This window comes from Ambystoma mexicanum, chromosome 5p (assembly GCF_040938575.1).
Source record: "Ambystoma mexicanum isolate Mex_15411 chromosome 5p, UKY_AmexF1_1, whole genome shotgun sequence".
NCBI classification, from domain to species: domain Eukaryota; kingdom Metazoa; phylum Chordata; class Amphibia; order Caudata; family Ambystomatidae; genus Ambystoma; species Ambystoma mexicanum.
Genome location: NC_090930.1, coordinates 1,365,348,531 through 1,365,375,217, shown reverse-complemented (window position 1 = coordinate 1,365,375,217; position 26,687 = coordinate 1,365,348,531). Strand labels below are relative to the sequence as shown.

Sequence of the window (26,687 nt, the reverse complement as noted above, 5' to 3'; positions counted from 1 at the left end):
CCTTCTCGTGCTTTGACTTGCTCACAATGTGTCCCAGAGCTACACCTTTTATTTGTGTGGGAAACAACAATAGGTATCAGGTGTATGCAATTGTGGTCGATTGCGTGACTCTGCCTGACCGTACTAACGGGACATGTCCGGTGTAATGTTTAAGTGTATAGTCTCTTCGCTCAGACCTCCTTTTCCTTGGCTCAGTGTTTGTGCAGGAAAGAGGGGCTGGGGGTGGAAAATCGGAATATCTAAAGAATAGAATGGGGTAAAGGGGTTGAAAAGGGAGTTATACCGCATCTCACCATTTGGTATCTCACCCCCACTCCTCGAGGGCCCTCACCCTGATGATCCTCCCGCACTGGTCCACCCCCAGGGTCTGGATCCAAAGGCGATCGCCGTGCCCTGGCCACCTGAGCAAGAGATCCCTGGGGACTAGACAGTGAGACACCCTCTGGTTTCTCACACTCCCGCCCCCCCCCACACCCTCTCCCTTGCTAATGTTTCCCTCTGCCGCATTTTGACCTGGTACCTGGTTCCTTTTTAGTCATAAAGGGCACCAGGCCCCCCTAGCCCAGCACTATGCGCTCTCCTGACTCCCCCTCAGCCCCCCAACCTGCACTTACCCTACCGGGCTACCTCCCCGCCCCCAGTACTAGCCTGGCGGGGCCTACACCTGCTGAGCCTGATCCAGCCCCTTCCTCGCACTTAGAATGTGGACCCCTGCACTCTCTGGCACTCGTCTACCTGGCCTCCCCGTAGCACCCGCCTAGCCCAGGGGCCCTCTCCCCCACCAGCACTTGCATGCTCTCCACTCTTCTGTTCCCATCCTTCATTATTGCATTCCACTCCCCTGCACTTCTTGTTACTGCACTTGCACGATCCGAATGACAAGGCCTAGTAGGAGTATTTTTTGTTATTCTTCATCCCTGCCCCCCTGCCCTCTCTTGTCTTATGGCTACTTGAAAGACCATTTTCTGTATAGGCCCATTACAAATACCCCAATAAATAAATACCTGGAAACCAGAATTTTGTGAATGGACTTTTTACAATTCATTGTACAATATTGTCAGTTTTATCCATTTTCAGATATTTAACTATTTCACTGGGAAGACACAACTGAATGCTAATGATCAAAGAAATACATTTGAGAACCCTTGCATACATCTCATTATCTCGGACTGCAAAGAAGAAATACATTGCCTGGCAATGCTATGAGGGTGATTGTCAGAGGGGGGCAGGAGGAAAGTGGAGGAGAAATAACCAGAATAGTTAAGCACATTTTACTAACCTGCTGAACATCCTGCTGAAAAACACAAAGCTGCAGACACTGATGAAGGCGAACCTTACGGTGCTGCCATATGTTCTCCAATTGTCGTTGATGGTGCAATACTTCATGAATTGCATCAAGGACATGGTGAACTGCCTTGGAGTAGTTGGCTGATACCATAACAGAGTCAGATGCACCAGGCGTCAAAGGTCTCTGAAGCTTATCAAGAAGTAACTTTCCATCTTGGCTGACCTGCTCAGGAAGATAATCACAAAATAGGTATTTCTCAACAGACGTTGCAGAAGCACAAAATAATTTAGTCTAATCTTCACAACACTAAACCACTCCAATCTCGCCCCTTCAGAGAAAAGTGCATTCACATATCATGCTGACAATTGAAAAACATGTTACAGCTAGGGAGAAAAATGAACTTTGGTAGATAGTATACAACACTTAAAATACCATATATGTGATTGCTCCAGCTTTCACGCCAATAACAGGTGTCATTAACACCAAATTAAAAGGTTCTCAATTTAATCGACCTCAAACAGATGAAGGGCTGTGTCAGCCCTGCCAATATCAAACCGATACCCATCTCAGGGATTCAGGTGCTCGCCACAGAATGGCACTTGGTGATACCATACATTCCATTTTACATGGAGGTTTTTGTTGTACTTTATATTTTAGGAGTGTTCCACAGAAACTCGTCCATCAGAATTGGGTAGGGGACGTTTAGCAAATATTAAAATCTTCTGATAAACATATAGCCAGTGCAAATGTCAAAGATTTTTCCTACTTACAGTTGGGAAGATTATTCCACAGCCCCCTTGTGAGGGATGGGAGATCATTTAACCTAAGGTGAAAGAGTCCCAACTGAAAGGAAAGACCAACCGCTCTATAGTGGCAGCGCTATTGGGCTTAATTTAAGGGAGGGAGGAAGACTGGCAGTAAAGTACAGTTAAACCCACAGTTACTCCACACTGCTATCCTGAAAAACAGGCACTTTTAGTAAACTCAAATGTAGGTGAGCGGGGACAGCCTCAAAGTGAATATGTATGGTCAACTTGATATACTGTATAAAAAGTATGAGGAGTACTGCGGCAACCTAACTAGCACAAATGGGTGAAATGGGGGAAGCCATGCTGTGAGGACGAACTGACTGAGCGAGGCCTCCCGTCAGATCCGACCAAATGATACACCAAGCATGTCTTTCATCAACATTAAATAAATGCACAATAGTAACGCTCGTTGTCACGAAAACCTGTGGGGATTGTTGCGAGCCCACAAAAGTACCAACGGCCTGAGTGCAGCGACCTGAAGTGGAGCAACGACTTGTCAGGAATGCGCCGGCTGCCTGGCAGCAGAGAAGCTTGCAGAGGTACCGAGTGTGTCAGAACCTGACTGGGGGCTGGCACCGAGGTGTGCTGCCCAATGAAACAGCACAGATCGGAAGAGCGCTGCAGGGAGGCCTCCTGCGGCGGTGCGCACGTTGCAAGGGCCTCGGCCTGTGGCCCGCTGGGAGTGAGAAGCCGGGACAACGTGGCCGTCACCCACAGTGACAGAGAACACATTGTGGGAGAATCGCTGGCGAGGGCCCATTGCAATGCCTGAGCTGGGCTGGGGCAGAGCACCGAACATCAGAGCGGGCAAGCAGTGGCTGCTGGGCTCAGTGGAGTGGGCTCAGCCCCCTTTCGGTCAGTGGCGATCTGGCAGAGGGAGCGACCCAGCGAGCAAGTGGGTGCCCACAGGCTGCATGCCTGGGCTACGCTGCACAGACCTGCGGCCCCTCGACCACAGAGGGTGCCTGGACTTCATCTCTGTTAAGGCTAGCGAGGATCCCTGGGCCCTGTGTGAGCGGAGTGTTTGGTGGCCTACCCCCGCCCTGAATCCAAGTGCAAGATAGCCCATGGTGCAGCCCCCTGGAACATAAGTGAGGGGTGTGTCTGGTGTGCACACCCGGCTCATTGTTTTACTGCAAAGTTGCTGTGTGGCGCAGGCAGCAGGTACGTTGAACCCCACTGTTAAGTCGTTCGTAGGCCCCCGTGTCCCTCCCTGAGAGCAGGCCCAGCCCTCCCGTACCGAGGGAAAGAAACGGACACACGTCTGCTTGTTACGGGTTCCTGGCGCGCATTGATACGCTGCGGGCTGCCCCTTTATTAACACGCATGCGCAACGGCGAACCTTGCTGTCGCACTCACGAGACTGTCACATCCCTCCTTTTTCATAACAAAACAACCTTTGCATTATATCAATAACTTGGTGTCAACGTGACATATATAACATGTTCATAATACAGTAACAGTGTACGTGGGCAACTACCGTCAACTTCTGTTCCTCGTTACCTCGGGTCCAAGATGTAGTCCTTGAACCTGGCCGGACACCTCCAGCACTCACGGCAGGGGTATCACTCTTCACCTCGTTCCTTGCCAGGGCTACTTACTCCTGGTTCAGGGTCTCCCGAGTCCTCCTTGAGTGTCAGCCCACTCGCCGTGGTTGGAGCTGGGGACACACTGACAGCAGGCTCTTGCCGTGGATCTCATGTAGCAATCTCCTAAAGAAACATGAGTTACTTATAACAGTTCCTCGTTGGTCAGCCGCCGTCACCATGGACCCGTTGACATGGGTTACCCTCATGGGGGTAAGTTCGTAGCGGAGGGATAGCTTCCCCTCTGGGCGTCGGTTCCTCTCTAGGACGGTATCCCCTACTTCAATGTCTGCGGGTTTCAAGCACTGCCTGGCGTTCTCTCTCTCATTTTGCGCCCGTCTGTCTTCAAGTGTCTTTTGGTCGTCAATGACGCCTGGTGGTCGGCCATCGGTCTCTGGTATCAGCCCCCTCGGGCATCTGTTGACCAGGGTCTCTGATGGGGCCACCCCAGTAGACTGATGGGGCGTCGATAGATATTCTCGAAGAAACCGATATAGGTTTCACTTCAGTTCCCCCCCTTGACTCAGATTCGAAATAGCTTGTTGACGGTACGCCTGGCTGGAGTCACTTTCCGGTGCATGATGCCACAGTCACACATGAACTCTGAAAACTGTCTGCTGTGAAACGGCGGTCCGTTGTCTGAACATATGACCCGAGGAAGGCCATGGGTCGCGAAGATTTTTTCCATCACTTGTATGGTATGATCACTTGATGTTGATTCAACTATCACCACCTCTGGATAGCGTGACCACTGGTCAATTAGTACTAAAAAGTACATATCCCTCCCCGTGGATCCAAAGTCAGCTTCCGCTCCGTTCCATTGACTCAATGCATGTCTCCTTATTCACGGGTGAGGCCGCTTGGCAACAGGCGCATTGGTGAACGTATTCATCGACTCTTCCCTCTAGTTCCGGGAACCATACCTTGGTCCTCATCCTTTCCTTGGTGGTCACTGTGGGCTAGTTCGAGCACCCTCCCAATCAGCTTCTGAGGTATAACAATTTGCCTCCCACGAAGTAGAAGGCCTTCGTCAGACTTCGAAAGCTTGCGTCGGGTGCGCCACAGTGACTATCGATCGCGCTGAGTGTCTATCCCTGCGGGGCATGTCTGAAAGCGCTGACTTTCAGTCGCCGCTGTTGACAGCATGCTGGACAAATCAGAAGCATTCATCAGCCTGCGATGCCTCGGCCAGTTCTAGTGTCAGGGCTATTGGTATGGCCGCATCTATCACTTGACGAACGTATTCCTCACAGCCCCCCACTGACTTCCCTTCCTGTGAGCTTCTACCCATGGGGTGGCGGGATAGGTAGTCTGCCGGGTTGTGGGTATGCGGTCTGTATTGCAGCTTCATGCCATACTCCATTGGGGCGAGCATCCAGCTCTCTATCCTCAGTGGCGATTTGAAGGAAGACCCGTTAGAAAGGAGGATCAGTGGTTTGAGGTCAGGGATGACAAACCACTTTGCCCAAAATATAGATGCAAAAATGTCTACAGTGCCACAGTATGGCAAGCACTTCTCTTTCAATTTGGGAGTACCTTTGTTCAATGCCTGTTAACGCGTTGCTGGTGTATGCAATGGGTTTCATTTGTCTGTGCAAATCAGGTTGAAGCAGCACGGCTCCTAACCCCACCAGGCTGGCATCCACGACCAGCTCTGACTCCTTCTCAGGGTCGAAGAATGCCAAAGTCACCTCTCCCGTAAGGGTGGCTTTAATGGTGTCGAAGGCCGTCTGTTCGACTGTAGACCGGTTCCAGGCTGTGTCCTTTGTTTTTTTTTAAACTTTTCTTTATTGGCAAGGAACAGTAGCAGGCACGCAATACAGCAGATCAGCAAATAATGTTACATGTTTGGGATTAGCAAGGCATGACACGTACAGAGGTATACAGAAGGGGATGGATTAGCAGCCCATTAGTCTTTTCATAATTCAAGGCTATGCTTCAGTCTGGGCATCTGACAGGGGAGAAGAGAGCAGTTCAATGTCGTCTTTACTGTTCAAGTAGCTACAGAAGTCTGTCCACACATTTTTCGGGAGGGAGGGAATTAATGTAGTCTTCCTCGCACATTTGAGTCCAGATAAGGGCCTTCAGCCACATCTCGAAGGAGGGGGGCGGAGGAGATCGTCGCTTCCAGCATTGTTGTATGCATTTTTTGGCTACCATGGTCCCAATGTTCAAAAACCTTTCTTCGCCCCAGGTCCAGCCCACAACCCAAACAGTATAGCAAGGGGATCAGGGCCGATCTGGAACCCCACTATCTCTGATAGGGCTTCAGTGGCTGCTTCCCATAACGGGACAAGCGCGCAGCAGGACCAAAACATGTGGGTGTGGTCGGCCTCTCTAGATCTACACCTCAGGCAAGCGTGGGACTGGTTCTGTGCAAATTTCCCCATCCTGCGTGTAGTATAGTCGGTTGTGAAGCTTGTACTGCATACATCTGAATCTGGAATTGAGTGAGACATTGCTTGTGTCTAAGCACATATTGCTCCACATGGCGTCTGTGATTGCCAAACCCAATTCATTGCTCCATGTGTCCCGTGGTTTCTGGAGTGCGTCTGCCGCCTTTGCCATCAGCATTTTGTAGCGCGAGGATGTTATGCCCCTCCCGCTGGCCGAACTGGTTATGTAGCAAATCTCGGGTGAGTCAGGGGGCTCATCAGGGTAAGAGGGACAGATGGCACGAACTGCCGCTCTTAGTCTAAAGTATTGTAGCAGCTCAAGAGCTGAACCCGAGTGGCCAGGTCACCATGTCTGCGGGGTGATGAATTTTCCTTCGGGATATAGTTCAGATAGCGCCTGATATCCTAGGTCAAGCCAGTGCCGCATGAGGAGTTTGTCGTGTGTGGGAGTGAGACCCGGAAAGTGCCAGATAGGTAGCCACTTATAGTATGGGTGATGTTCGGGGTGAGATTGCAACAGTCGTCTCCATGCCATGGTTGTGGTGGCTACGGGGTCAGCCGGGGCATCGGTGTGGTACGAGCGATAGAGACTAAGGGACATGATGTTTACCTCCTCGCTTGCCAGGTTCTCAAGTTTCACGTGGGGGGGTGGGTCTATGTCATGATGCCCACCCCCGGCATCCGGATCGAGTCCATCAGCCCAGGGAGCAGGCATCCAGATACTTATTAAAACCCCAGCAGCCCCGGCTGGGGGCTGTTTGGGTTCAGTCGTGGCGCCATAGGCGCCAGGCTCATCTTAAAAATCAGTCCTGGCACCATAGGCACCAGGCTCATAGACATTACTCACCTCCTGCAGACCATGCTGCAAATGAATCCAAGCCAACGTGAGGCCTGGATGGGACTTTTTTATTACAGGGTCTATTTTTTACTCGGGTGTGGTTCTGGGGAACTTCTTACCTGGAACTACTTTGGAGGCTATTTAAACCACGCCCGAACAGCAGCACACGCTTCGCGTTTTTCTGCATTCTGCAGCGTAACGCTCACCGTGCCTGCAAGTCAGCATCCAGTCTTCTGCCACGCCCGCCTGGAATCCGGAGCTCCTAGAAAAAGGGGAAAGAAGGAGAAAAGGTTAGATCACGGACATTATTTTAATTCCTTACCTGATTCCGGATCCAGCACATCTCTGAGCCTGAAAGGACATTACTTCAGCACGCGTGGCATCACCAGCAGCAGCGTAGCGTCGTACTCACCAGTCCACAGCATCTTTCGACTCGGCGCTGCCTCCATCATTTTCTTCGTCGAACTCCAGCACCTGGGGGAAAACAAAAGAAATAACAAGTGAGCCGAGAGAGCCGACAAATACAATCACTTTTACCACCATAGGCTTACCTGATTTACCACCGGAGGCATTACCATTTAATACGCCACATCTTCCTATGCCGCACCTATAAAGGGAGAGAAAACAACAAGTTAAACTCATGCAACTTTTACCGGACAGTGTTGGGTAATACAGACTCTTACATGAACGCCATCAGTTACCTCCAGGCAATATTTTTAGCTGCAATTCAACAAGGGAATGGAACAAGAGTGAACATCGGACATATTGAACTCTTTGAACTTTATAAACCCTGGAGTCAATATTCCTCTGGAACTCCTCCAGTACCTTCAAACCAGTGAAGTAACTGGTATCTATGCGCCCCTGCATGCCACGCAGGATGGAGAGCTCATTTAAAAACATAAGGTGAGGTTACTAAAAGGGGATATCGGAGGCGACTAGTGGGGAGAACGAGAACAGTGGGGGGGCATCACTAAAACCACAGGTGGCTAAATCCCTTTCTCCACTTGCAGGAGAATACTTCTACGGGTCAAGCAGACGAGATTAGGCGGGCCAGTCCAGACTGTCATCTCTGCACTACGCGTCATGTTGGTGGAGACCGCAGCTGTCCGGGTCTGATCAACGCCCCTGCGGGAACCAGGTGAGCGTAACAGTCTAGGTGTTTATACCAGTGTGTGGCATGTTGGGCTTGTGCGGCAATCCAATATCAGGCAAGGTCCGGGGCATTAAAGCCCCCTCTCTCGTAGGGTAAAGTCATATGTTGCCACTTCTTGCGAACCGCACCGGATGCCACAGGAATTGGGCACATACAGAGTGCAGGTTCGAGAAGTACCGTTTCCCGGGCCAGATCGGGACGTTTGCAAAAATATAGAGAAGCTTGGGGACTATTATCATTTTGATTAGTGACAGCTTGCCCGATAAGGAGAGCGGGTGGTTACGTCACCTTGACAACTTGGACTCCAGGAGTTGCGCAGAAGCAGTGTAATTGTCGGCCAGTAAAGAGGATCTAAGTAGGGATACCTGAACCCCGAGATATCTGATGCCTCAAAGACCAACGAAGGGGGAACTTGCATGCCGGTTGGAGGGTTGCAGTGGTTAGTGGGAATATTTCGTACTTGGAGTAATTTATGGTAAAACCCGAGAATGTACCAATTTTTGTTATATCTCGGATGATCGAGTCGAAGTGTACCGAAGGGTCTCTAATGTAAAGGAGTATATTGTCAGCGTATAATGATATAATTTCCGGTGTGTCACGCAATCGTATACCCTTGCGGGTGTGTTTATCTCTGACATTGTCAGCCATGGGCTCAGTGGCTAGTGCAAATAAAATAGGGGGGGGGGGCAGCCCTGGCGTGTACCCCTATGTTAGGGAGAATTCTCTTATAAGGCTAATTTCCCAAACCTAGTGAGTCCCCCAGCAGCTTTGCTGGATTTTTGGGGTTTGTTTTTTCTCCTGCTAAGAGTGAGACTCTTTTACTCCCACTCTTAGGCATGATTTGAGGTAGGTCTTTGACTGGTTATGTGCTTATGGGCTATGGGGTTCCTTTTTACTCCATAGGGTATCATCTGTTTTTCTGTATGTGTGGTACACAGCACCCTAAGTACAGTACCACAGGGGTGTCACAGTGACCCCCAAACATAGACTCCATACCCTGGGACTGACTACTGTCTCCCAGGTCATGTAAACATTGGCTTTACTAGTCCAAAATTGTGAACAGAACCAGTAGAAACCATCTTATTGTGGAAGTACTGGTAAGGGGTAATTCGATTACCCCAGGGTCTGTTTTCGAGGGGGCACTGTCCCGTCCCCCCTCGTCGAGTTGCTGGCTGGTGGCAGTGGTTTCCACGCGAAATATTCCACCGGAATATTCTCTATGGGATTTTCCCATTCATTTTAAACGCACCACTTTTTGGTGCAATGTTAAAGATACCGCTGGTTTATTTATTTAATATTAAATCAACGGTTGGGTCTTTTTGCCAGAACTCTGTTCTAAAATGGCATTTGTGTCCGCCTCTGTAACTCTGACCAAGGTCGAGCCCTTTGTTCCACTATTTTGGCGCGCTTCTCCACAGTAGCCCTCCAAGTGGTGCCACTCTGTCTGGGTTCCAGAGGAAGGGTGGGGGGAGGGCGGGGGAAATAGGCACCCTGGACTGCGTTGACTTAGCATGTGTGATTGACAGCTAGGCTGATGAATGGGGGTTTTTCTGCATAAAAGCAGGGCCTTTGGGACTGGAACTTCAGAATTCGCCACAGGACCTAAGAATCCAAAGAGGGACGAAGCCGAGCCATCTGCAACAACGACCCCACCGGTGAAGCCCTGCTGCAGCTACCTCAACACTTTCCCGACGACAAGAGAAGATCTTCTGCTGGACGAGTCTTCTTCCCCTGAACTGGTGGGACCAACCAGTTCACCCTTTTCACCTTCCAAAGACGACCCTTGGTCGAATCGCCCGTGCCAAGCACCCCGGCGGCCGGATAGCCTACCTCACCACTTTTGACTACGAATAAAAGGACCGCACCTTTTAATCGGGAACTCCACGGCTGGTTTCATCCCTGTGCAGTGCAATGACTCCACGTCTCCTCCTCGACGAGATCTTCTCTTCCCCTGGTCGGAACCACAAACCTCAGCCACTGCCAGGAACAACTGCCCCGCTGGAGCTTCCTTTCTCTTAAGGTACTGTGTCCTGCCTGGTCTCCCCTTTCTACAGATTGCTAAAGGTGACCCTTAAATCCTTGGCTTCTAAACTGGGTTGGCTCCAGGCCTTCTAACTATATCTTTTGACTCACCCCAACCTCTTTTGAACATTCTGCAAAGACTTTCAGTGCACTTTAAACCGTGTGGATCCTGGGCACATTTCGCTTTGCTCCATTTAAAGTGGGCCTGGCCTATGAACTTTGGCTCTACATTATAACCTGCCTTTCTCCCCTTGCTCTGAACTCTTAACAGTGTTGGGAACTGTTTTATTCTTCTGCTCTGCCTTTGCTCTCCCTTTTTAACCTAAACTATTGGAGTGCCATCTAGGTTAAGCGCTCACTTCTGTCTTAACAATTAGTTGTGCTTTAACCCTGACTTGTCTGATAGTTATCAAGGGAGGTGTGTATACTTATCTGACTGTGTTTTAGATTACTTTTCATTGAGAGTGCTAGTGTATTACCTAAAGTGTGTTTTAAATAAATAACTATATATTTTTTATACAAAGCTCTGGTCAGTGTTTGTTTGCTCTACTGTGTTTAGGCCTTATTGTGTATACCCTGCATACTGCCCTACTCTTCTTGAGAGAGGTCTGACTGCGCAGCCACAGCTACCAGGTAAATCTGGGTGGTGCAGACTGCTACCAATTGGGTTTACTGCTGCTCCTGTAGTCTTAATCTTTTTGCAGTGTTCCCCAAGGGAACTGTACAGGATTCTGCCTAACACCCTATGGAGAGTGAAGGGTGACATCAGGGAGTTGACCAAAACTCTGGCCACAGGATTTGTATATAACAGTTTAATATAGGATATCATGCGTGGACCGATTACCATTTTCTGCAGCACTGCCCACATATACTGCCAGGACACCATATCAAATGCCTTTTGGGCATCCAGGGTAACCGCAACCACATTAGCATCGATTTTGGACATGACATTAAACAGCCAACGGATATTGAGAGCTGTTGAGCAGCCAGGGACAAAGCCGCTTTGGTCTGGGTGGACCAGGTGCGACATTATAGGGAGGAATCTGTTAGGTATTGCCTGGGCAAATATGTTGGCATCTGTGTTTATGAGTGAAAGGGGTCTGTAGGAACCACAGTCATCGAGGGGCTTACCCGGCTTGGGGAGCACGGTTATAAGGGCTTCTCGCAGGGATTGGGGCAGGGTACCTAGATGGAGCGATTCGGTCCAGACTTTGTGTAATCTCGGGGCCAAAATGGCAACATGTTCCTGATAAAATTCTGAGGTGAGTCCGTCCGGGCCGGGAGCCTTGCCCTTCGGGAGGGAAGAAATAACCTCAGCAATCTCTTCAAGGTTGATCGGGGCGTCCAACTGCTCTCTGGTGGCTTGGGAGATGTAGGTCATGGGGATTTGGTCAAGTAGTAGGTTTATGTTGCGGAGGTTGTGCTACCGCTAGGGGGCTTATAAGGCCGCAGAGACGTCCGCAAAGGTCTCCAGGATGTGCAGGTCTGACCAGTGCTGGGCACCGATCGCATCCCTAATATTGTTGATACAGGTTTTACCCCCTTTGATGCGGGCCAGCCTGGCCAAAGTCCGTCCCAGTCTGTCTCCCTCACCGTACTTCTGCGCAGCCAGAGTACGGGCATAGTATTGTACCTCCATAAGGCCTTGGGATTCAAGGTTGCCAGCTCTGATCTTATCTGTGCTAGTGTGGTTGGGGAAGGTGCAGAGGTGTATTCCCGCTCTAGTTCTTTAAGCTTGGTTTCAGAGCGTTGTAGGCTATTTTTTATGTCCTTAAGTATCCCGGATTCTCTAGAGATGCACATACCTCTGATAAAGACTTTAAATGCCTCCCACCAGGTCCCATAGGGTGTATCGTGCCGATTGTTGCAGTCAAAAAAGGTGTTAATGTCAGCTAGGATTTCAGTCGTGAAGACTATATCTCGCCTCCGATTTAAAGCGCCAGGAGGAATGAGTAGGTGGGCCAGGCTCAAGCTGGATCCGCAGCATCACTGGGGAGTGGTCCGAGAGTGTGCGTGCCAGTATCTGTATATCTGTAGCCTTTCTCATTAATTCGGCTGATATGAGGAACAAGTCTATTCTAGATAGACTGTCGTGTACAGACAAGTAAAAGGTGTAACCTCTCGTATGTGGGTAGAGTGCTCTCCAGGCATCACGTAGGTCCAGAGTGTTCATGTGTGTGCATAGGTGTTTGGTGGCGCGGGACATGGCTCTGCTGGCGGTACCCGATCTGTCTAGATCATTATTAGGATCAGGTTCATGACTCCCCACCATATAATTGGTATCCTGATATATTAGTAGGGTAGTTACTTTGTCAATAAATTCGGGAGCATCAATATTTGGGGCGTATGTATTCACCAGTAGACACTCTGTGTTGGCCAGAAGACAGTGTAGGATTACATATCTCCTCTCCCTCCCCCCTCCCCCCCGAGTCTATGTAACTAGTGCGCAGTGAGGATTCAACTGACTTGTGGACCAAGGTCAGCACTCCTCTGGACTGGGTGGAGTACTTGGTTTAGAACCTGTTGGGACCGCAAGTTGGTGCGAGGGATGCTGCGAGGTGCCCAAGGGCATGTGTTTCTTGAAGGAGAAGTATTTTAATTCTGTGTTTCTGGGCATATGCACTTATCCTACGGCCTTTTGTAAAGTTGCTTAACCCCCAGAAGATCCATGTCATTAGTTTAATGGTCATAATATGGCGCTATGGAACATCCCAACAGTGAGATCCGCCAACTTTCAGTGGACATTTACTGCTACTGCATCGCCGCTAGGGGTGTAACGGTACACCAGTATACCGGTATAATTACTGTGACCCTCCTCATTTAATCACAATAACCTTGACCTTCTACATACCGGTTTACCGTGTGTGTTCAGCATCAAAGCAGTTTTGTTTTCAGTGGCTTCCCCTTACACAGATGAACACGTGGGCGACAGGCAAGGCAGCAAAGCAGATTTGTACAGGGCTGCACACGCAGACAGTGAAGTTCGGACCACTTTACTACTTTGTTTAAATTGCATGCAGCTGCCTGTCACTTTCAAATAAGCTAACACCCCCACTGAGCACAACAGATAAGCTGATGTCAACGAGGCGAAGCTGCATTCTGCACGAGGCTCCAGTGAAGAATGGAATTGGAATCTTGTGCCACTGCTGTATTGCTTGGGCCCTTTAGTAATACATTTTTTTTATTTTCCACACAAAAAGAAACACTTTCTGCATGACAAAAAGCCTCTCATGTGCAATGCGAAAAGGGCTGTTGTTCATGTTCAGAGCCTGTGTGTGTAAAGAAAGCTTTTGTATTTTTTTCCATTTTGTTTTGCTTTCGTTACTTATTGAAACAGAAAGTTATTTGAGAGAGACAGGCAAATCGGCAGGCCCGTTGCACAGCAACCACCCTGCCAGCAGGATAATAAAGCTATCAATTTGGTCCAGGCCCTTTGAATACTCCACAGAAGAACACATTAACCCCTGTCCTGCAGCACACTTTGCACAAGCTGAGTGGTGGTCTGGGGCCAAGCTGCTTTGTTTGGGCAAATGCCATTTCAGTGAGCCACTGTCTCCAAGGTTTGGAGTGTGGACACTGCAGAGTAAAGTGCTAAATATAGGTTAGGAGAGGCCTGTGGTCAACAAACTTAAGGATAGTCTTTGCTTCTGCTCTCCCAACTATGTGGAGGGCCCAGACCTGCATGCTATCAGTTTACACCCATCAGCAAAAGTCCAATTGTACTGAAAAAGGCTGCTTTATACGCGAACATGAGCTATGTTGTTTGTTCCTTTTACATGGCAACCGTCTGCATTTGGAAAACATTTCTGAAGTGCCGTTAAGCCTATAGGCTACTTTCGTGGCATGCAGACTGTTCCAAAAAGAGAAATATGCAATTGCACGAGGTCCCGAACCATTTTAGTAAATAGAATATGTCCCATGTCCTGGTTTTCACAGGGGCTCGGCGGTTGTTAGGCAGAAACCTGTGCAGTTCCCTTGGGGAACACTGCAAAAGATTTAAGACTACAGGTAGAGCAGTAAACCCCTTTGGTAGCAGTCTGTACCACCCAGATTTACCTGGTAGCTGTGGCTGAGCAGTCAGACTTCTCTCAAGAAGAGTTAGGCAGTATGCAAAGTATACACAATATGTACCAAAACACAATAGTACAAGCAAACACTGACCAGAGCTTGGTTTCAAAAGTATATAGTTATTTATTTTTAAGAACACATAAGTTAAAAACACTCTAGCAAAATATAGTAAACACTTCAAACACAGTTATAATGAAAGTAGATTCAATCCTTTCTCCTATCTAGACAACTCTAGGTTAACACCACTTAATTAAAACAGAGGTGAGTGCTTAACGTTAGATGACACTCTAGTAGTTTCCAAGAAAGGGAGAGAAAAAGCAGAAATGGGTTAAACACACCACTCTAAGGTCCAGAACACTTGCAATAGGCTCAAAGAAGCACCAAGTCACAGGTGAGCAAAAGTCACTAGGCAGGGCCCACTCTTAGAGTAGCCGGAGCGAAAATGTGCCCAAGATCACACTGTTAGTTAGAGATTCAAAGTCTTGCAAGGAGTCAAAAAGAGTTTAGAGTGGCTCAGAAAGTTTAGCCAAAGTGTCCCAGGCACTCCCAGGTTCGAAAGCCGGGGACTAAATCTACCCCGTACAGTCGGTGGCAAGGGAAGCCAGGCGGAACACAGTACCTTAAGCGGAAAGGATCCTCCAGCGGGGGCAGTTGTTCCAGGCAGCGACAGCAAGGCTCGACGTCGGTCAGGGGAGAAGAATATCTCGCTGAAGAGCAGAAGAGAAAGGTCGTAGCACTGCCCGGGAAGAAACCAGCCGCGGAGTCCTCCGGTTAAAGGGTTGGTACCGACTTTCGCGGTATGGGGGTAAAGTGTGGTATTCCGGATGCCGGGGTGCTTGGCACAGGCAAGGCGGCCACGAGATACCTCAAAGAACGGAAAGAAGGCGAAAACTGGTTGTCCCCACCAGTCAAGGGAAGGAGCCACTCCGTTAAGAGTTCTCCTCGGTCGTCGGGAAAAAGTGGTGAGACGGTTCAGCAGGGCTCCACCGGGTGGTGTCGTCGAAGCAGGTCGGCTCAGCTCTTCCCTCGTCGGATTCTTGGTCCTGTGGCGACTTCTGAAGTCCCAGTCCCCAAAGCCCTGCTTTTATGCAGCAAGCCCCCATTCACCCAGCCTAGCTGTCACTCAAACATGCTAAGTGGTGAGCCGGGCGGCTCACCACTTGGGCCAATCAGGACGGAGTGCGACTTGAGTTACCAAGGTAACTCAGTCCAGGGTGCCTAAATCCCCCTCCACCCCTCCTAAGTACCCCAGACAGAGTGGCACCACTTTGGAGGGCTTCTGTGGAGAAGCCCGCCAAAAGTGGAACAAAGGGCTCCACTTTGGGTCAGAGTTACAGAGGCGAACACCAACGCCATTTTAGAATCAAGTTTTTGGCAAAAAGTCCCAACCGGAGTTATAAAAATAAATATATAAACCGGCGGTATGTTTAAGGCTACCGTAAATAAATAATTAAATGTGTTAGCCTAAAACAATGGGAAATCCCATAGGGAAATATTCGCGGTCGAATATAAAAAGTAGTTTCCACTGCCACCAGCCAAAACTCGATCAGGGGGGACGGAGACGTGCCCCCTCGACTAACAGACCCTGGGGCAATCGAATTGCCCCAGCCAGTACGTCCACAATATGATGGTTTGTACTGGTTCTGTTCAGGATTCAAGACTAGCAAAGTCTTTGGTGACTTTACATGCCCTGGGAGACAGTAGTCAGTCCCAGGGTATGGAGTCTATGTTGGGGAGTCCCTAGGACACCCCTGGGTCACGGCACAGAGGGTGCTGTGTGACCCACATCACAAAAATACATGAGGCCCTATGGAGTAAAAGACCCCATAGTCCATTCAACACAAGGTTTGTCCAAGATAACACACTTCAACATGTCCAAGAGTGAGGGTAAAAGAGTCTCACTCTTGGCAGGAGAAAAAAATTAAACCCCAGAAATCCAGCAAAGCTGCTGGGGGACTCACTAGGTAGGGAAATTCAGCCTAAACAGAGAATTCTCCCTAACACTCGCCCCCCCCAGACTAAGGGACAGGAGGATTTAATCCACTCCTGGATGAACCTCATACCTCTAGTCGATGATATACATCCTAGAGAGTCCATCAGCATTTTGATGGTGACACCCTGACCTGTGCTCAATGGTGAAATCAAACCCTTGCAGGCAGATTGACCATCTCAATAGTTTTGGATTTTCCCCTTTCATTTGCATTAACCATCTCAAGGGTTGGTGGTCAGTCTGAATAACAAAAGTAGAACCATACAAGTATGGCCTAAACTTCTTCAGTGCCCACACAATAGCAAAGCATTCTCTTTCGATAGTTGCCCACCTTGTCTCAGGATCCTTCAGTTTCCTACTGATGAAGCAAATGGGGTGCTCCCTACCCTTCTCATCCAGTTGGCTTAGAACTGCACCTATACCTACATTGGAAGCATCAGTTTGTACAATGAAAGGTTGGTGGTAGTCAGGAGCTCTCAATACTGGAGCCTGGCAAAGAGCTCTCTTCAGTTTTTCAAAGGCCTGATTGCACTCCTCATTCCATTTTACCTTTTTAGGGAATTTGGGAGAGGAGATTACATTCAGTGGAGAAGCTATGGTCCCATAGTTCTCAATGAAATTCCTGTAATACCCAGTGAGGCCTAGAAAAGCTCTCACTTGGGTTTGAGTAGTTGGTGTTGTCCAATTTTGCACAGCTTCAATCTTGCTGGGCAAAGGCCTTATTTCTCCACCTCCTACCTCATGTCCAAGGTAGACCACTTTACTTTGACCAATCTGGCACTTACTGGCTTTGATTGTCAAATGGGCCTGTTCCAGAGCCTGCAACACATGTCCTAGGTGGTTCACATGTTCTTCCCAGGAGTGGCTGAAGACCGCAATGTCATCCAAGTATGCCATGCAGAAATCTTCCATCCCAGCCAGAACTTGGTTCACCATCCTTTGGAATGTGGCAGGTGCATTTTTTAGTCCAAAAGGCATGACCTTAAACTGGTACAAGCCAACTGGGGTTGAAAATGCAGTTTTCTCCTTGGCATGGTCTGTCAGGGCTATTTGCCAATAGCCTGACGTCAGGTCAAATGTGCTGAGGTACTTGGCTGCACCAAGTTTATCCACCAACTCATCTGTCCTGGGCAAAGGGTGGGCATCAGTCTTGGTGACTGCATTTAGAGCTCTATAGTCCACACAGAATCTCAAGTCTTTGGATCCTGCCTTTGGTACTAACACAACTGGGCTAGACCATGGACTAGTAGAGGGCTCTATTACCCCGAGATCAAGCATCTTCTTGACCTCTCCTTTGATGTGGGCTCTGATATGTTCTGACATTCTGTATCCTCTGCTTTTGACTGGCAGACAGTCACCAGTGAGTATCTCATGCTGGCCCCAAGGGGTCAAGCCTGGTGACAGTGAGAACAGGGAGGCAAACTGATTTAACATAGATTTGCACTCCTCTTGTTGCTCAGGTGTCAGGTCTGAAGAGAGATTGACTCCTTCAACTTTTTCATCTAAAGGTACACCTCTGAGGAGATCAGGGAGAGATTCACTCTCTTCCTCCTCTGCAGCTGAAGCTAGGAGCAAGGCTCCTACATCAGGTCTGGAGATGTATGCTTTTAGTCGGTTGGTGTGGAAGACTCTAGGAGCTTCCCTGGGTCTGCCCAGATCCACCAGATAGTTGACCTCTCCAAGTTTTCCCACAACCTTGAAGGGTCCCATCCATTTGTCTTGCAAGGCCCTCTGCCTTGTTGGGAGCATAACTAGAACTAGCTGGTCTTGAGTAAACTCAACCATGTTAGCCTTCTGGTCGTGCCAATGTTTGACCAGGGCTTGACCTGCTTTCAAGTTGTCACTTGCTTCTGCCATCATGTGTGACATTCTCCTCCGGAGACCTATCACATAGTCAGTCACTCTGACTGGCTTGAGGGGAGGAGCACCTTCCAACCCCTCCTTAATCAGGGCCAATGGACCTCTGACTGGATGGCCATAGAGAAGCTCAAAGGGAGAATAACCTACTCCCTCCTGAGGGACTTCTCTATAAGCAAAGAGAAGGCATGGCAGTAGAAGGTCCCACTTTTTCTTAAGGGGTTCTTCCAAAGCACCTATCATGCTCTTCATGGTTCTGTTAAACCTTTCAACCAACCCGTTTGTCTGAGGGTGGTAGGCGGTTGAGAACTTGTAGGTAACTCCACAGGTTTTCCACATGGCCTTCATGTAGTGGGACATAAAGTTTGACCCCCTGTCAGAGATTACCTCCTTAGGAAACCCAACCCTGGTAAAAATACCAAGGAGGGCCTTAGCCACAGCCGGAGCTGTAACAGTCCTCATAGGAATGGCCTCAGGGTATCTAGTAGCATGGTCTACTACAACAAGGATAAACCTGTTGCCTGAGGAGGTTGGAGGATCAAGGGGACCAACAATGTCAATCCCTACCCTCTCAAATGGGACTCCCACAACTGGGAGAGGCACTAAAGGTGCCACATTCTTGGAACCGACCTTACCAGAAGTCTGGCAGGTATGGCAGCTCTTACAATATCTATCTACTTCAGCCCCCATCTTTGGCCAATAAAAGTAGAGTGAGAGCCTTTCCTTGGTCTTCTTGAAACTCAAGTGGCCAGCCAAAGGTATCTCATGGGCTAGTTGTAAGAACTGTTGTCTGTTTTCTTGTGGGACTACAAGGCGTTTGTAGTCTCCAGGTTCAGACTCAGTGGGTTCACTGTAGAAGAGGCCATCTTCCCAGTGCAACCTATACTTCCCAGGCTCTTGCCCATCAGCTTGAGAAGCTGCCTGGTGGCGGAGACCTTCCAGAGTTGGACATTCTCTTTGCCCCTTACGAAAAGCTGCCCTGCTAGGCCCACCTTCTGCCAGTAAAGACTGCAGCTCAGGATGGTCCTCAGGGTCCAAATCTCCAATAAGGTTGGGGCCTCCTTCTAGCTCTTCCTCAGAGTCTAGCTCAACCACACAGGGTTGTACCTCCCTCTCAGCCTCAGCTGGAGGGGGAGTTACAGGTGTAACTTTGGACAACCTAGGGGAAGTCCTTGTTGGAAGCACTGGAGTGCTTGCTGCTGGCTTTTTCCTAGGAGTCTTGGGTTGCCCCTTTGCTCCTGATCTGGTAGTTACTGCAGTAAGTTGCTCCAGTGGTAGAGGAGTGATTTCTGTCATCATCTCCTGAGATAACCCTCTCAGGGTTTTCTCCCTTGCAGGTTTTGTGAGTTCCTGAAACCTTTTGCTAGGAGGTCTGGGGGTATGAGATACAACTCCAAGAGCTTTGAGGTCATTACCCAACAGAACCCTACCTGGCACTTCACATTGTACACTGACAGGTATTTTTACAGCCATATCATTACATTGGATGAGAACTGGTAACTGGGGACACATCTGCACAGGCCCACCAGCTAACTTGGTGAGGCATTTGGGTGCCTTAGCAACATCCTCTGCCTTGAAAAATGATTCATCCACCACAGTTATGCTGGCTCCAGTGTCCCTAATGGCAGGAGTCTCCTGACCATTCACCTGGACACTGTCCTTATAATACTCTTTAGTATTATCTGGGATAGAGTTATAGACATCTAAATTCTGTTGCTCCCACAACCCCAGAGAGACTAAAGAAACACTAGCTGAGACCCCAGTGGGTTCATCAGCTAGTAATAGAAAGTTTCCACTTGCCATATGTACTTCCTCTTCTGGAGCGAAGGCTAAGGAGGCAAGCTGGACCCCTGAAGGTTTACCCTTACATCTGGGATCTCCTTTCACATGGTCAGTAGCCTTACAAACAAAGCATGAGCCAAAGGCTCGCTGGAATGGAGGCTTGTTCTGACCTCCTTCTGGTCTGGGACCAGAAGGTACACTAGCCTGATTTGGTTTCCCTTGTGGCTTACCCTTATAGTTTTGTTTGGGGCCCTCTTTGGAATTTGTAGTATTAGAATTCTCTTTGGAGTCCTTCTTAGACTGTTTTTCCCCATCCTTCTTCTGAGTTACCCCAGAATCCTTGTGAGTGGCCCTGTTGGCAACCCACAAGTCAGCAGCCTTAGCTAGTTTCCGGGAATCTAATTCCCTGGAATCAGCCAAGTGTTGTCTGAGCTCAGGAGAGCAGGCATCATAAATAGTCTCCAACATAAACAAATTCTTCATACCTTCATAAGTGTTCACCTTGTAACCCTTAATCCATCCCTCTAAGTTTTTCAAACATTCATTCACCCAGGTAGCCCAAGGGGTACCATCATGCTTTTTAAGGCTCCTAAACCTCTTAAGATACTGGGAAGGGGTCTTCCCAAACCTAGCTATCAAAGCTAGTTTCACACATTCATAGTCCTTCCTATCCTCCTCCCCCATCTCCATTACCACATCAGTTGCAACAGGGGGAAGCCTAGAGAACAACCAGGTGAGTAAGTCATTTCCTGTGATGTTCTGGAGCCCATGATTATATTCAAACAGAGACAACCAATCCAACACATCCAACTTAGGCTCATACATACCAACCAATTCTTTAGGCATCCGGGGTCTTTTAGGACTGGAACTTCTAGAGGAGCCAGAGAGAGAAACATTCTCAACAGATAATTTCTTCATTTCTAAGTCATACTTGAGCTCCATTTCCCTTAGCCTTAGTTCTTTGTCAGTTTGAGCATTAAGTTTCTTATACTCCAATTCTAGCTTCATTTTCTCCAGTTCAAAGTACTGAGGACTAAATGTGGGACCTGGTAAAGGTCCAGTAGGCACAGCAGGTAGAGCAGGCAGAGGCCTAGGGGGGACAGTTACAACAGCCTCACCCTCCTCTTCTGACTCTTCCTCAGATACATCAACATTTTGCTCCATGTTAACTTCCACACTGTCATCTACAGTTGCTGGAGTGGTAGGTTCCTCTGAACCATCACCCAGACTTTGGTTAGCTAATAATCTTTCAATCAGCTCCATTTTCTTGCCCTTAGTCAGGAGATCCTTATGTTTACAGAGCACTCTTAAACAATCAGCAGTTTTGGCTGCAAGGGACTCTTGACTATAGCTTTCTATAACTGACATGTTAGAGGTTTTACTTTTTCAGTGCTAAGCTTTGTGGTTAGTTGCACTAAGGTATCTAAAGCACAATAAAATGTATACTCAATACAAATCCCACCGCTGTACACCAGTGTTAGGCAGAAACCTGTGCAGTTCCCTTGGGGAACACTGCAAAAGATTTAAGACTACAGGTAGAGCAGTAAACCCCTTTGGTAGCAGTCTGTACCACCCAGATTTACCTGGTAGCTGTGGCTGAGCAGTCAGACTTCTCTCAAGAAGAGTTAGGCAGTATGCAAAGTATACACAATATGTACCAAAACACAATAGTACAAGCAAACACTGACCAGAGCTTGGTTTCAAAAGTATATAGTTATTTATTTTTAAGAACACATAAGTTAAAAACACTCTAGCAAAATATAGTAAACACTTCAAACACAGTTATAATGAAAGTAGATTCAATCCTTTCTCCTATCTAGACAACTCTAGGTTAACACCACTTAATTAAAACAGAGGTGAGTGCTTAACGTTAGATGACACTCTAGTAGTTTCCAAGAAAGGGAGAGAAAAAGCAGAAATGGGTTAAACACACCACTCTAAGGTCCAGAACACTTGCAATAGGCTCAAAGAAGCACCAAGTCACAGGTGAGCAAAAGTCACTAGGCAGGGCCCACTCTTAGAGTAGCCGGAGCGAAAATGTGCCCAAGATCACACTGTTAGTTAGAGATTCAAAGTCTTGCAAGGAGTCAAAAAGAGTTTAGAGTGGCTCAGAAAGTTTAGCCAAAGTGTCCCAGGCACTCCCAGGTTCGAAAGCCGGGGACTAAATCTACCCCGTACAGTCGGTGGCAAGGGAAGCCAGGCGGAACACAGTACCTTAAGCGGAAAGGATCCTCCAGCGGGGGCAGTTGTTCCAGGCAGCGACAGCAAGGCTCGACGTCGGTCAGGGGAGAAGAATATCTCGCTGAAGAGCAGAAGAGAAAGGTCGTAGCACTGCCCGGGAAGAAACCAGCCGCGGAGTCCTCCGGTTAAAGGGTTGGTACCGACTTTCGCGGTATGGGGGTAAAGTGTGGTATTCCGGATGCCGGGGTGCTTGGCACAGGCAAGGCGGCCACGAGATACCTCAAAGAACGGAAAGAAGGCGAAAACTGGTTGTCCCCACCAGTCAAGGGAAGGAGCCACTCCGTTAAGAGTTCTCCTCGGTCGTCGGGAAAAAGTGGTGAGACGGTTCAGCAGGGCTCCACCGGGTGGTGTCGTCGAAGCAGGTCGGCTCAGCTCTTCCCTCGTCGGATTCTTGGTCCTGTGGCGACTTCTGAAGTCCCAGTCCCCAAAGCCCTGCTTTTATGCAGCAAGCCCCCATTCACCCAGCCTAGCTGTCACTCAAACATGCTAAGTGGTGAGCCGGGCGGCTCACCACTTGGGCCAATCAGGACGGAGTGCGACTTGAGTTACCAAGGTAACTCAGTCCAGGGTGCCTAAATCCCCCTCCACCCCTCCTAAGTACCCCAGACAGAGTGGCACCACTTTGGAGGGCTTCTGTGGAGAAGCCCGCCAAAAGTGGAACAAAGGGCTCCACTTTGGGTCAGAGTTACAGAGGCGAACACCAACGCCATTTTAGAATCAAGTTTTTGGCAAAAAGTCCCAACCGGAGTTATAAAAATAGATATATAAACCGGCGGTATGTTTAAGGCTACCGTAAATAAATAATTAAATGTGTTAGCCTAAAACAATGGGAAATCCCATAGGGAAATATTCGCGGTCGAATATAAAAAGTAGTTTCCACTGCCACCAGCCAAAACTCGATCAGGGGGGACGGAGACGTGCCCCCTCGACTAACAGACCCTGGGGCAATCGAATTGCCCCAGCCAGTACGTCCACAATATGATGGTTTGTACTGGTTCTGTTCAGGATTCAAGACTAGCAAAGTCTTTGGTGACTTTACATGCCCTGGGAGACAGTAGTCAGTCCCAGGGTATGGAGTCTATGTTGGGGAGTCCCTAGGACACCCCTGGGTCACGGCACAGAGGGTGCTGTGTGACCCACATCACAAAAATACATGAGGCCCTATGGAGTAAAAGACCCCATAGTCCATTCAACACAAGGTTTGTCCAAGATAACACACTTCAACATGTCCAAGAGTGAGGGTAAAAGAGTCTCACTCTTGGCAGGAGAAAAAAATTAAACCCCAGAAATCCAGCAAAGCTGCTGGGGGACTCACTAGGTAGGGAAATTCAGCCTAAACAGAGAATTCTCCCTAACAGCGGTGACTGAGCATGAACCAAATATTTAAAATGTTTGCACGTGTTCATGGTTTCTTTGGCCCCACTTTTGGGATACGGAGTGATTGCCAGGAAATATCCATTAACCAGCTGTTTTGTTAAGGGTACCTCTAGATCTGGTTGAAGATGCATGCTTACCCATTTCAAAATGTTATTTGGGGAGCCCCATTCCCTAAAGCTGGAGAAAGCAGCCTGCATATGTTAACAAACGCAGTGTTAGTTTATGATTTTCAAATTCAAAGGGGCAGTGAGAAAATGTTAACTATGTTTTTTGGGGTACAAACAGTTTCTGGTGGGGCAGTTTTGTATCCCAGAAGGACATCCCTGGTGACAAAAACAATACATTGTAAGGAATGAGAAGGAACTAGTTAATTCAGTGCAACATAAGGATTATGGATTATATAAATGACATTTTAGATTGTAACAGATTATAATGGAGAACGTGTTTTCTAATGCATACTACAATGGGTGAAGTCCCTGGTTTTATCATTGAATTTGAATAATCTCCAAATATATCACTGCCACACCACACCCACTAGCTGAAAGCAGGGTGAAAATGGTCTGTGATTATTGATCATCTTTTGGAGCAATTTATCTTTGGCCATCAAATATACATTTGAAGTGACACAGCTCAGCCTGTGCCTTAATTTTGTGGTGCGTAGATTATCAAGGGGCATTAACTGCAGAACAAAGAAAAGCAGCCTAGTTGTGGAGCTGAAACCCTAAATGACCCCTTAAACAATGCTATTGGCTTAACAGGGCCCACAAAGGCTTTAGGGTCTACTTCAATAGAAAGGGTTGAAGTTCATGGCTACCTATACCCTCATCCAGACATTTGTCCAGCGTGGGAACAGGGCTTTTTTACCCTGGTGATATGCGCAGTCAGTTTTTGCTATGCACTCAGTGCAGCCAAAGTGCATTCAGTAAATGAAGAAGGGAGTTTGGTTTTCCCAATTAGCAATTGCCCACTTTTGTCACTTCTACTAGAACATTTATATACAAAAGATAACTTTTTGTGGGGTAAGTCTATTAAGAAAATTCAAAAATGGTCACAAAGTATTAATTAAGGTTACTTTAACTTGTGTGCTATACCGCGATAACCGTGGTATACCGTTACTTGGCAAGAAGGTTATCATACCATCCATAAATCCATTACAAGACACCCCTAGTGAGGAATTGTGCCAATTTAACATTATGGTAGCTTGGTGCCATCTTTCCCGGGCCACTGGAGCTGTGCCTCAGCATTTTTAACTCTATGTTGCCTTATTTAGGTAGCAAAAGCAAAATCTGACGGCAGTCTAAGCAAAATCTGACGGCAGGTTAAGAAAAATCTGGCGGCACATAAAAAGTAATTTTCTGCTGCCCTGCAAAGCCGCCTGTGAGCCGCACCTCTTCGTAGCCACAGCCACTGCTTTCCTGCCATTTTTTATGAGACAACCACCAACTTTGCCCCCCTCACCCTCACTGCCCTCCCCCAACTAGCAGTGTAGTGAAACCCAGCCAAACAATGTGCGCAAGCGTGCCGGTCCCAACTAGGCACCACCTGCCCACTTGCCCAACGAGGGCACAACTGATAGCAAACCGCCAGAATAAGCATTGCAACTGCAGTGGGGGTCTCCGCTGTCGTGTACCCAAATTAGCAAATCGTTTGGTGCGGGGGCCACCGCAGTACATTCAACGGTAATTTATATCAAGATTGCTAGAAAAATAACATTGTGATGCATTGTAACAGGCAAGGGATGAAGTCCTGGTGATTGCGACAAGAAGAGCAGTCGGGGCCTGCAGGAGAGTTGGGAGGCAGAGGCAACCCCTATCCGGGTATAGTTGAGACGTCAAGGAGCGGGGTGCCGTTGGCCTCAAGCCAGGGACCTCACAGCCTGTAGGATATCAAGTTGAGTTGGTGTACCATGATGTCGGATAAGGAGGATCCTTTGTCAGTGATCATGGTTTCATCCGATAGGCCCCACTGCTGATAGTAGGTGTCCGCCATCTTAGTCATTGATCATTGGATCGTCTGCAGACTCTCCGAGCGGGATCTGAGATTCGATGAATTTCACTGCTTCATCGGGGACTGTAAAAAAGTAGTTTGTTGCTAGGGGTACATTTCAAGCTAGCGGGGAAGAGCATTGCATATTTGATTTTCCTTTCCCTAAGCATCTTCTCTACTCCATTAAACTGTCTGTGCTACATCTGGACAGATTCTGATTATTTGTGATTCTAGTCTTAATTCTCCTTTATCTCAGGCTAGCCGTAGTATGTGGTCCCCATCTCTGTAGCTAAGGATTTTAGCAATTATCGGTCTGGAAAAGTCACCCGGGGGGCCAGCGCCCGGTGCGCACGCTCAACTGTGTAGAACAGATAAAGTTGAGGGTTATCGAGGAGGTTTTTGACCGCTAGTTCCATCTTGCCTTTGAGAGTGGACTCTGGAACACCCACGATGCGGATATTGTTCCTCCGTGATGTAGACTCTAAGTCGTCATACTTGGCCTTGACTCGTTTCATATCATGCACCAGTTCCATGACTGTAGTCTGTAGGGCGAGCACCCCATCCTCATTGGCCCCGATCCTGGTCTCTGCCTCGGTTATCCGAGTGCCATGCTGGTCCAGCTTAGTTCTCAGAGAGGCCACATTGGCGTTAATGTCATTGAGCTTCTCATGGAATGAGTCAATGTTTTTCGCCATTGATTCCATCATCGCCGTTAGATCAGGCTGAGGGGGGTTTTACGGTGGGTCTGTGTCGTCCTGGTTCGAGGAGGAGCCTGGCATCTCGGATCTGGGTGTTGGTTTGGTGTACTTGTCTACAGCTCCAACCGCATGATCTGTTCCACATGATGTGGGTGGGTGATGGTGTAGGGCGAAGTGGACAGATGTGGTCCATGTACTTGGAAAGAGCAAGCTCTCCCTGCAACCGCGACTCCGGGCAGCCGTGGGTGCGGGCTGTAGTGCGGGAGGGTACTGGTGCTCCGAGGAATAAATTTGGGCACTGGGCCCAGAGAGAAAGCGAAGTAGCTGGGCCGCAGTGCGGGCCTCAGGGATTGGCGCCCTTGGCTTAATTAGTCCAGTGTAGAGCTTAGGAGCTGTGCCAGCTATCAGGTACGAGATGAGTTGCAGGGGCAGGATGGATGACGAGGATAGGAAAAGGCAGGCGAGGTGGGGTTGTTGTGGGTCTGGTGGTGCAGACCAGTGGGGGCCTGCGTAGTGCTGATCAGACAGGCAAATTGGGGGAGGTACCTCACTGCTGGGATCCTGGGTGCGCAGTAAGGAGAAGGTGCAGGGATCAG

The 26,687-nt window shown here is 48.6% G+C and overlaps 1 protein-coding gene across 1 annotated transcript in view; it reads right to left on the bottom strand.

The window, feature by feature from the left end:
• TRIO (trio Rho guanine nucleotide exchange factor) overlaps positions 1-26,687 on the bottom strand; it is a 3,834,156-nt gene that overhangs the window by 2,852,970 nt on the left and 954,499 nt on the right. The window contains exon 9 of the mRNA XM_069613780.1: positions 1,280-1,510. Coding sequence (XP_069469881.1) covers positions 1,280-1,510 — 231 coding nt within the window. The remainder of the gene's footprint in view (positions 1-1,279; positions 1,511-26,687) is intronic.